Source organism: Corvus brachyrhynchos, unplaced genomic scaffold (genome assembly GCF_000691975.1).
Source record: "Corvus brachyrhynchos isolate BGI_N302 unplaced genomic scaffold, ASM69197v1 scaffold19, whole genome shotgun sequence".
Taxonomy (NCBI): domain Eukaryota; kingdom Metazoa; phylum Chordata; class Aves; order Passeriformes; family Corvidae; genus Corvus; species Corvus brachyrhynchos.
This window is the reverse complement of record NW_008246061.1, coordinates 1,752,009-1,763,296: the sequence shown is the minus strand read 5'-3', so window position 1 is coordinate 1,763,296 and position 11,288 is coordinate 1,752,009. Positions and strand designations below refer to the sequence as shown.

General features: G+C 54.6%; 1 protein-coding gene across 1 annotated transcript in view; it reads left to right on the top strand.

Moving 5' to 3' along the window:
- Positions 1-11,288, top strand: part of KSR2 (kinase suppressor of ras 2) — a 70,352-nt gene that overhangs the window by 35,978 nt on the left and 23,086 nt on the right. The window contains exons 10-15 of the mRNA XM_017746482.1: positions 566-684; positions 2,762-2,930; positions 5,470-5,511; positions 5,797-5,863; positions 7,350-7,398; positions 8,179-8,546. Of these exons, the coding sequence (XP_017601971.1) occupies positions 566-684; positions 2,762-2,930; positions 5,470-5,511; positions 5,797-5,863; positions 7,350-7,398; positions 8,179-8,546 (814 nt within the window). The remainder of the gene's footprint in view (positions 1-565; positions 685-2,761; positions 2,931-5,469; positions 5,512-5,796; positions 5,864-7,349; positions 7,399-8,178; positions 8,547-11,288) is intronic.

The window sequence follows — 11,288 nt, the reverse complement described above, 5'->3', positions numbered from 1 at the left end:
TGGGCAGGATTTGGGATTTAGGGCTGTGATGTTGCAAGAGCCGGAGCTGCCCGCTGTGTGTTTTAGGAGCAGCATGGCTTTGGGGTGGCCTCAGCGTCACTGAAATACCTCCCGACCCCAAAATACCCCCCAAATCCAGCTCTTAAATCCGTTGTTTTGGAGTCAAACCATTCCTTACCCCCCCTAACTTTCAGGCTGGCTTCCCCCCCAAAAAAAGAATCTCCCTGCTGAGAGCGTTCTGATTCGGCTCCTTCCCTCCACCCCAAAAAGCTCCGGAAAGGAACAGGATTGTGCTGGCCGAGCCCCGGCTCAAGGAGGGGCCGTGGCAGCTGCTGGACCCCCCAAACTGCAGCCTCACGCCCTTGGGGGGGGTTGGCTGTGGCCGGGGTGACGGAGGATCCCGAAGTTCAGCTGCCATGCCAGGCTGGAAGTGCCGCGGGAATCGCTTTGGAGAGCGGTTTGCAAGCACGGGGTGACCCCGGGCGCTACCGCAGAGCTTTGATGTCTCTCCGTGTCTCTCCCCCTCCTCTCCATCCCCTTTTCCCTCTCTCCCTTCTTAATCCAGCAAGGTTAGTCCGGACAGAGTCGGTGCCCTGCGACATCAACAACCCACTGAGGAAGCCCCCCCGGTACTCGGACCTGCACGTCAGCCAAACGCTGCCCAAAACCAACAAACTCAACAAGGTGAGCCCTGAGAACCTTGGCACAGGACCCCCTGCACCCAAACATCCACAGCTTTTCAGAGAATCGTGGAATTGTTTGGGCTGGAAAAGATCCTCAAAGAAAATTGAGTTCAATTGTTCCCCCAGCACTGCCAGGGCCACCACTGACCCCTGTCCCCAAGTGCCACATCCACAGGGCTGTTAAATGACTCCACCATGCCCTGCACAGCTGTGCCAGTGCCTGGCCACCCTTTCCATGGAGAAATGTTCCCAACATCACACCTGCCCCTCACCAGCCCAGCCTGAGGCCGTTGCCTCTCCTCCTGTCCCTGTTCCCGGCGACCAGGGCCCGACCCCCCCGGCTGCCCCCTCCTGTCAGGGACTTGTGCAGAGCCACAAGGTCCCCCCTGAGCCTCCTTTGCTCCAGCCTGAGCCCCTTTCCCAGCTCCCTCAGCCGCTCCTGGGGCTCCAGCCCCTTCCCAGCTCCGTTCCCTTCCCTGGACACGGAAGGATGTTCCAATAAGGTCATTTCTTTTAAAAATAAAATGGGATCAGCACTTCCAGAACAGCCTGGGTCCTGCTGTCCCGGTCCTGCTCCATTGTGGCCTCTCAGTCTCCAGGTCCAAGCTGAATCTGGGGTGGTTTGAGGTCTCTGCTACCGGCAGAGCCTTCCATAAATAACAAATTTACTGTTGCAAATAAAACGAGCCTGGAATTGGATTGTCCCTGGCGAAGCTGCTCAAGCCAGACCTGGCAGAGCACCTGGCTCGCTCCTGCTCGGCACTGATACCATAAACCCATCACGGGGCTGCTTCTGAAGGAATTTAGATCCTGTTGGCCTCCAGTGGAAAATTCCTCAGAGGAAGGGCAGGGTGTGGAGCTGGCAGGCTGGAAGTGCTCAAGAAGAGGGATATCACTGATGTGGTGGGGAATGGATCATCAAAACCCTGAATTCCCAAAGCCTGGCTGAGCTCCTCCAGCCCTCAGCATCTCCTGGCTCTGGGAAAAGTCTGGGCACCAAGATGCGCCTGGAGACGTTGATTTTAAACCCAAATCTCTTTAGGAATTCCTCGGTGCAGGGATCTGCTCTGGTTTTGTTGCTATGAGGTGGTGCAGAAAGCTTTTGACCTGAGCACTCCCATTCAGGTTGAAGTTTCCCCTATAAATGTTCTTATGTCAGCGGGGCCCCCTTCTAATTTTGGTGTTTCTAAAAGCATTTCTTTAGAAATATCCTGGATAAAATCATGGAATGGCCTGGGTTGGAAGGGACTTTAAAGATCCTCTAATTCCAGCCCTGCCGTGAAATCCTTTTGTTGTGACCTTCGCTGGTTGCTTAAAAAGGAATTTACGTGGCCGAGATTGTTGAGCACGGAATGATGACCAATATGGGCTTCCTGGAAAGCCCAGCTCATTGAAGAGTTAATTAATTAGGACAAAATCACCTGCTGGGGAAGGCTCGTGCAGATATTTTAACCTTGGAGGGAAATTCCCTGGGGATGGGAGTGCTCGGCACTGCTCAGACCCTGTTCAGCAACTCCAGGTTGAGCAGCAAGGGGGGAAGTTTTGACTTTGATTTTTCGTTTTGGGTCCAAGATATCCAAGCAGGTTCTCCTGCCTGTTGGCTCTTGGTGGTCCCTTCCTACCCATCCCAGTGCAGGTCCAAAATCACTGGCCTTGACTGGGAGGAGTCAAGGAACGGTGAGGAATTTCTTGGGATGCGTTGGCTGCTCCTTCCAGATCCCTCTGCTCCCTGCAAGGCCCTGGGGTTTGGCTCCAAGGAGCTCAGCAGGAGTTGCCAGGACCTTGTTGTCCCCAAGGACCAAGCCCCAGGGTTGTGGCCCCAATTCTGGCCTTGGTGGCCACGGCTCTGCAGAGCCAAAAGATTTGGGGACCCTCATCTGGGGGTGAGAGTAGGAAAGGAGCCAATATATGGTGGGAAATGGCCTTGGGGAACACCAACAGCTTTGGAAAAAGCGCTGGGTGTTTTCTGGGACTTCTGGAAGAAACGGGTGGGATGATCCACTTGTCACCTGTGGTGGCATTGACCAGCACTGCCCTCACCGGCTCCTCTCTATTCCCTCCTTCCCTGTGTCCCACAGGACCACATTCCGGTGCCCTACCAGCCAGATTCCAGCAGCAACCCCTCGTCCACCACGTCGTCCACGCCGTCCTCACCGGCCCCGCCGCTGCCACCCAGCGCCACCCCCCCGTCCCCGCTGCACCCGTCCCCGCAGTGCCCGCGCCAACAGAAGCAGTTCAACCTGCCAGGTACTGCCACTGCTGTCCCCGTGTCCCACCTGCCCCGTGAGAGGGACTCGTGTCCTGGGGTGTTCTTGGGGTGAAGATCCATTTGACTGAATCCCCTTCCTGGATTTATGCTGGGATGGGGAGAAGGTGGAGGTAGGAATGAGGAGAAAAGATGAGTTTGGGATAATTCAGCTTGGGTCAAATCTCCTGCTTGGAGAAGGGTCAGAGCCCAAGGCTTCATCTACTCTTGGAATCCTCCAAGGCTGGAGCCAGCACAACTTCTGCTGCTCCCGAGGCTGCAGAACCTTTCCAGGCATGGATTTTCCATGGCATTTCACCCCAGGTGCAAACTGAAACCAGGGGCTTACCCCTCTGTGAGGGCAAATTGGGGTGACCCCACCGTGGTTTTGGGGTGATGGGTCCCCAACGGGTTTGTTGGCAGCACACGTTGGGTAACAGATGATTCTGGGAATGTCTGCCGTGGCTTGTCCCACGGAATCTGGACCTGGGATCCATCTGCTCCTGGAGCTCCGTCTCTTCAGGGATGGTGGGAGAGGCAGGGAGGTCCCGGTGGCTGCAGGACACAGAAGTTGCGGAAAACAGCCCAAAAAGCTCCTCTCCAGCTGAGGATGTACCAAAGGCTGTCCCAGCGTGTCTGCCTCGCTTTGGGATGTCCTGCTGCTCCAGGAAAGGTCCATTCCTGGAGGGGGATGGCTCAGAATCACTCCTGGCAGCGTGTCCAGCCACTCCCAAAAAACAGCTGGCGAGAGGCGAGGAGATCTCTGGGATGCTGAAGCACTCCTGGCTGTCCTGGGGGCCCTGCTTGGTCCATGACCTCTTTGCTGGACCAGCTGGAAGGTTGGGGTCTCTCCTGCACCCCCAAAATCCCCGGATTAGTGAGCTGGGCTGGTCAGAAGGAGGATCAGGACAGCTTCTCCAGAGGAACCGGGTGGCATCTCCGTGCTCCGTGGTGGTGCTTCCATCCTGACAAGCCTTCAACCAGAGAGGAAGAGGAGGAGGGAGACAAGGAGGAAGTTGCCTGGCAGAATCCATCACCACAACGACAAACACTTCCAAAAGCTGGGAAACCCCCCCAAAAATCAACCCCTCACTGTGTGCCCGGAGCGGTGGCAGCCCTTTGGAGTGCCCGGGATTCAGGCAGGATCTTGGAGTGGCGTGAGGAAGACAGCGGAGAAGCTGGGGGGAAGCCCTGAGCGTTCCCAGGAATGGTGTGACCCATCCATAGGGTCAGGATTTCTCCAGGTACAGCCCTGGAGCCTCCAGGTTCAGGGAGGACACGGCACGGGTTCGGTGCTGGGGTGACCCAGTGCAAGGAATTCTTCCAAAGCCAAAGTATCCCGATTCCTCGGCATCCCAATCCACCTGCTGGGTCAGCCCTGGACCCTGCCTGGCTCGGGGGGGACCCAGCCTTTGGTGACCCCATCATGGGTCACTTCTGGAGCAGAGACCGCTCCAGGGCTTTTTGGGACATTATTTCCTGTGGTTTAAAGCAGAAATCATAGAATTAACCCCTTTTTGGGGACTTGGAACGCATTCCCAGCCGGCAGGGATGGGGCAGGGCAGGGCAGGATCAGACCCTGGCAGCTCTGGGGGGTGTTTGCTCCTGGTTTTATTCCCGTGAGGAGCAGAATGGGATCCAAAGCAGGACTTACCCTGCTTTCATCTTCCCAGCCGGGAAGTTTTCCGTGGTTTATCCCATCGAGATGGTCATCTCAGGGATTAGGATTTGAGCTTGGAAATTGTGACACAGTGACCTTCTCCTGCCGGAATTACCTTCCAGGCTCCTTTGATGTTGGCTCAGGTCCTGCTGCAGGGCTGAGGTCGGACTTTGGAGTCTCCAAGCTGGAGAGGGGAAGCTGAGGGGTGGTCCTGGAGATAAGAAGGTGGCTTTCGAGCTGGTGCCAACCTCCGGTGGCCTCAGCAGCTCTGAGTTCTTCACACCCATGACCTGCCTGCCTCCACGGCAGTTGGATCAATCCTTGGGGTGGAGATGGGAGCCACTGGAGGGTCCCACCACCCAGAGCCTCTCTGAGCTCTGGCTTTGGGCAGTGGCTCCCAGGACTCCTTCCAGGAAGGACATGGCTCCAAAGCAAGGGACAAAAGGGTGGAATTGGGCCTGAATGGGCAGCAGTTCCAACCCCCTCACTTGGTGTCTCCCTGATACCAAGAGGTTCCCGAATTCCTGTTGAGGGCCAACACTCAAACCCACCACGGGCTTTAGCTGGAGAAAAAGTGTCCGAATCCCACCAGTGACTTCATAGATGACATCAACGCTCTCCAAATGGTGTAGAAGAGTAGATGGGGGAAAAAAATCAAATTATAATCCAGCAGAAGTCTTAATTTTTTGGGCTGGGCAAACCCTACGTGCCAGGTTAGAATACGGAAGATTTCATACGGGGATATGGAAGTGGGAGAGGTTGGATCGCACAGGAGGGGTTCACACAACTGCAGTTGAGGTTTCCTGGTGAAGAACGGGGCACAGGTTGGAGCTTTTCCAGCTCTGCAGGTTGGTGTTGAACCCCTTTTCCCTCTTTTCCAGCCTCCCATTACTACAAGTACAAGCAGCAGTTCATTTTCCCAGGTAAGGCTCTCGGGAGGTTTTTCCTGGATGTGGGATGCTGGGATTTCTCCTGGTGGGGGTGGGTGCATGGCCAGCTCTCCAAACCCCTGGATTTGTGCAGGGGTGGGATTTCTCCTCAAACCCAGGCTATTGGTGCAGGACCATGAAGATTCTGCATGGCTGGGTGGCCCTAAGTGACACCCAGCCCTACTCAGGGTGTCACTGAATTCCACCTGGGGGTGAGGGGTGGGATTTAATTCCCTTGGGTGCCCCCAGAGCTCTCTGATTCCTCTCTCTCGTCCCCAGATGTGGTGCCCGAGACACCGACCCGTGCCCCGCAGGTCGTCCTGCACCCCGTCACCTCCAACCCGATGTGAGTGACTCCCCCTTCCCATCCACTTCCCTCCAGGCACCCATGGGTGCTCCCCTGGTGCTGGGAGCTCAGGTGGTCCTGGTGAGACCCCAGAGCTCTGGAAGGTTGAGAGGGAGGGTGGGGGCCTCGTTTATAACCCACAGCTCTTTGCCACTGGAAAAAAAAAATGGATTTCAATCCAAAAAGCCCAAGCCCTGGGGATTAATTAAATTATAATTAAATTATAAGCAGGATACCTTTGCCACCTCCAATATTTTCAAGCCCAATAAACTTTAGGCTGAAAGTCGGGAAAAGCAGCATCTAATCAGCGCTAGAACCATCCCTGCCTGGCAGGCTGGGCCCGAATCCATCATTCCCTGACATCCTGGTGCCTGCACCGCTCCAGCAGTGACATTCCACTGCTGGGCCTCTTCCTGAGCCTTTTCCTAAAGGCCGTTTTTGGAGGATTTTGGAAGCCAGGGGTTTAAGGGATGATGAGGTCTGGCCTCAGTTTATGGGCAGCTCATCCACACTCTCCAAGCTCCGCTGGGGTTCTGGTGGATGGAGAGCGATGGGTGGAGCCACCGTCCACTGGGAATTCATGGAAAAGTGGTGAAGTCGAAGCTTCAGTCGAGGCTCCCCTGCCTCAAGGAAGGTGTCAGGTATAGGATTTTTGGGGAACAGCTTTCAATGTCCGAAATCTGTGATTCCCTCTGGCTCCCCCCACTGAAAACATCCTGGACTTGGCTGGGTTAAACATCTCCGGATCCTTGGAAGACAGGAATTTGTGCCTGGGATAGCGATGAGGAGCCGGCTGGTCCTGCAAACCACCCATCCATGGAGGCGCTTTGCGGCCACCTGGGCTTCCAACACTGCTCCAAATACCAGGATTGACTCCTTTTGTATGGGATCCTGGGATTTATAGTCTTTAGTGGCTGTGGGATGGGATAGGACTTGCAGGACCGCCATGTCCGAGTGGTTTGGGGAGTGGAATTCCCTTGGGAAGGGATGCTGTGGTTTATGTTATTGACAATCATAATTTAGAATATATTTCTATGATGTTTGAAACCCGAGCTGATCCCTCAGTCAGAACTTCCCTAATTCCCTGTTAATTATCAGGAGCAGCGAGACCCCGGTCATGGACCCAGGGGTGGGAGGTGCTGAGTAAACAGGGAAGGAAAAGACCTGGAAAACCAGCCAGATTTGGGTTCTTTACTTTGGGAGAGGATCCTGGAACCCGGCACTTCTCCAAAATGATTGAAAAACTCCTTTTCTTTCCTTCTGCACTTTTGCTTTGGCTGGTGTTGTAGGGGAAAAAGTCTTGGGAATCTAGAAAAACACCTCGAGGATGTACCCCAGTGTCTGTGGGGGGGGTTAAATCTGTCCCTTACCCCGGGTTAGTGACGCCTTCTCCTCCCTGATCTCTTTATTCCTGGGGTGGGAAGTGGGGCTGCTGCCCGAATCCCGGTGTTTTTCCGTGGCGTTAATTCTGGAATTCTTTTAACAGCCTGGAAGGAAACCCATTGCTTCAAATTGAAGTGGAGCCCACCTCGGAGGTGAGACGGCTCCTGTGCTTAATGGGCCTTGGTTTTAAGGGTACCTTGGGGCACATTTCCTAGGAAATGGAGATGTTTCCCATCTGTGCAGTGGAACTGCTGATAATTAAATCAAAGGCCAGGCATCCGTGTCCCCACCCTGTGGAGAGGGACCCTCCTGGGCTTCCAGTTTGGAATTCAATGAGGTTTTTTAGGATGCGTTAAAAATGTGGCGGAAGGGAGGGGAGGGGGAAGATGAGAACGGGGCTTTTAAAGGGTGTGGTAAAATCCTGTAGGAAGTATAAATGGACCATCAGGGGGTCTGGGAATGCTGACCAGGGGGTGCCAGGGTGGGAATAATGGGAATGAACAGAGCACAGCTCAGCCAGGGGAGGATGAAACTGTTTTAAGGCAAATTAACTAAATCTCTGCTGGGTCACAGTCTTAAATTTAACCCCGGGGTAAATAATTGGCTCTGCAGGGCAGTGCTGGAGTCCCCATCCCTGGAGGGGTTTGAAGCCCTGTGGATGTGGCACTTGGGGACATGGGTCTGTGGTGGCCTTGGCAGTGCTGGGGAGGGGTTGGAGCCCATCTCAGAGGGCTTTTCCAACCTAAAGGATTCCATGATTCTATGAAAACCTGGGATTCCGCTGCCTTTGCATAGAACGGGGCCGCTCCGTTGGCTTTGGGAGGTGCCTTCCTGGTTCCTCTGGGGCTGAGCGAGCAGCAGTTGGATCAGTGGGGTTTTCCCCCCAGTTTTCTCCCTGTTTTATTGTTCCCGATGCCCTTTGCCCACCACAGAACGAGGAAGGCGCCGAGGAGGTGCAGGAGTCCGAGGACGACTTCGAGGAGATGAACCTCTCGCTGCTCTCTGCGCGCAACTTCCCGCGCAAGGCCAGCCAGACCAGCATCTTCCTGCAGGAGTGGGACATCCCCTTCGAGCAGCTGGAGATCGGGGAGCTCATCGGGAAGGGCCGCTTCGGGCAGGTGTTCCACGGGCGCTGGCACGGGGAGGTGGCCATTCGCCTCATCGACATTGAGCGCGACAACGAGGACCAGCTCAAGGCCTTCAAGCGGGAGGTCATGGCCTACCGGCAGACCCGGCACGAGAACGTGGTGCTCTTCATGGGGGCCTGCATGAGCCCTCCCCACCTCGCCATCATCACCAGGTTGGGGTCGTTTTTTTCTGTCCAAAGATTCGTTTCTTCCTTCTAAAAATTTGGTTTTTCCGTTGTTTTTCCTCCGGTCCGACGGCGCCGTTGGGTTGAGTTTCCTGCCCTAAGGAAGGGATCTTCTCCATGTGGTGTGGAGAACAGGGCAAATCCAGAAGTGTGTCCAGGCAGGTCATTCTTATCTAGAAGTGGAGCTCCGGGCAGGAATGGTTTGTTTTATCCAGGGACAGGAAGCGCCATGGAATCATGGAATGGGGTTGGGTGGGAAGGGACTTTAAATCCCATCCAGTGCCACCCCTGCCCTGGGCAGGGACACCTCCCACTGTCCCAGGCTGCTCCAAGCCCCAGTGTCCAACCTGGCCTTGGACACTGCCAGGGATCCAGGGGCAGCCACAGCTGCTCTGGGAATTCCATCCCTGCCCCTCCCCACCCTCCCAGGGAACAATTCCTTCCCAATATCCCATCCAGCCCTGCCCTCTGGCACTGGGAAGCCATTCCCTGGGTCCTGTCCCTCCATGCCTTGTCCCAAGTCCCTCTCCAGCTCTACTGAAGCCCCTTTAGGAACTGGAAGACTGGGAGGCTCCCAGCAGCTTTCTGGGGAGCAAACTGGGATTTGAGGGCTCCCAAACCATCCAAGACCTCCACAGCTTCCTCGGTATCGAGGCATTCCCAAAAACCTGCCCTCACCCACATTCCCAGTGGGAATGCAGCACTGAGTCTCCCGGTGTAATCCCTGTGTGGGTGGGCAAAAAAATCCCAGCTGGCCTGGAGGCAAAGAGGCTGCAACTGCTCCCAGAGCAGCTGTTCTCATGGGAATTACATTTATTCCTGGGAATTCTGTGATTTTCTTCACCTTCAGACTGTGTGTTCAGCTGGATATTATCCCTCTTTTCATCCCACCCTGGGTTATTTTCTCCCGGAGAAGTTTCCCCAAGGTGAGGCTGAATTTTCCTCCTGGCAGCATTTCAAAAGCAATGGAATGGCACCGCTTCCAACAGCCATCAGTGATGAAATATTGCATCATCTTCTCCTAATGTCCCTAATTTTTCCCTTGAAAGTGGCACCTCCCAGTCCCTGATCCCAGATGGGGTGGCTCTGCAGGTGCTCTGCTCCCTCTTTGTCCAAAACAAAAGGATTTCACCCCGAATTTGTGGCACCTCATCCCTTGCTCCCCGCTCCGGTGGGGTCATGGACTGTGTTTGCCTTGGGAGTTCCATCCTCTGGAGTCAGGGTGACCCCACAGCGGGGCCGGCTCTCCCCAGCTGGCGACTGGAAGAGCGATGCCTTTTATTCGGGACCAAAAATGAGCCATCTGGGGAAAATTCCGCAGCATTTCCATCTATTGGGTAGCTCCAGGCCAAAAGCTTTTGGAAAAGTGTGCAAACACATGTATTGATGGATGAGTCAGAGCCCCCATCCGCGTGTTACGCCGTGTTCCCAAAGGAAAAGGCGGCGTCTCCATCCCGCTCCGACGTCCCTTTGCAGCCCCCGTTTGCCCAGCTTTTCAGTGCTGTTCAATAGCAAAACCTGGGGAATGTATTCCTCGATATTTTTGGGTTTTAGTTTTCCTTTGAGCCGTGGAATGTTTTCTCTTCCATTTTCAATTCTAATGGGCCTTTCTGTACAAGCAGAGAGGTGCCATTTTTGACAGCTGGACAAAACCAGTCCATGTGCTGCTGCATCCTGGTGAATTAAAATGAGGATTGTGGAGCTCGGCTCATCCTGTTCCTCTTCCAGCTGCACTTGGTCCTGTTTTTTAAGGTCAAAATGTAAATTTATTCAATTGCCCAAAAATATAACCCAAGCTCACAACATTTCCAGGCATCGTTGAGTTGTTCCTACAACCTGCTTTTATCTGCATCCCTCGAAAGTTGAGTCGATATCAGCTTTAAACCAAAGGAGAGAAGAGCTGGATGGGATATGGGGAAGGAATTCTACCCTGGGAGGGTGGGCAGGCCCTGGCACAGGGTGCCCAGAGCAGCTGTGGCTGCCCCTGGATCCCTGGCAGTGCCCAGGGCCAGGTTGGACACTGGGGCTTGGAGCAGCCTGGGACAGTGGGAGGTGTCCGTGCCCACGGCAGGGGTGGCACTGGATGGGATTTAAGGTCCCTTCCCACCCAACCCATTCTGTGATTCCTGAGTTGTCTCTTAATGCACCGGAAAAGCAGAAATCCCCCAAACGGGGCTCAAGTTCTGCCTGGGGATTTCTGGGAATAACTTTAAACCAGGCTTTGCTTGGAGTGAGGGAAAATCACTCCCAGCTGCCTGAGGTGGGGATTATGGATACAAAGCCAGGATATCAGGATTTCCTCACCTTCCCTGTGCCCATTCCCAGGGCAGGACTTGCTGTGTGTGGAAAAGGCCACTTTTTCTTCTGGGAGCCCACAAGTGGCCACTCGAGGCCATTTTTTCCACAAAATCCCAGCAATTCCTTGTAGTTGCTGCAGAAATCTCCGTTTCCCTGCACGTCTGGAAGCAGCTGCGTGTCCCTGGGAAGGGGCTTCACCACGTCGTGCCACCGGCGCTGCCGGAAGGGGGTTATTTATAGCCAGGTTTATTTTTACTTTTCCCCATGCCGATGTTTTCCTTCCTGATTGCCTGCAATATTCAGGGATCGTCTCATTAGCAGAACGAAATTTCCCCATCCAAACAGCCCACTGGGGAAAGAATGGAAGGGGAAACTGAGGCAGCAGCTGGCCGAGGGTGGGATGGTTTAGGTTAAAAATCTGCTTTTCCCTAC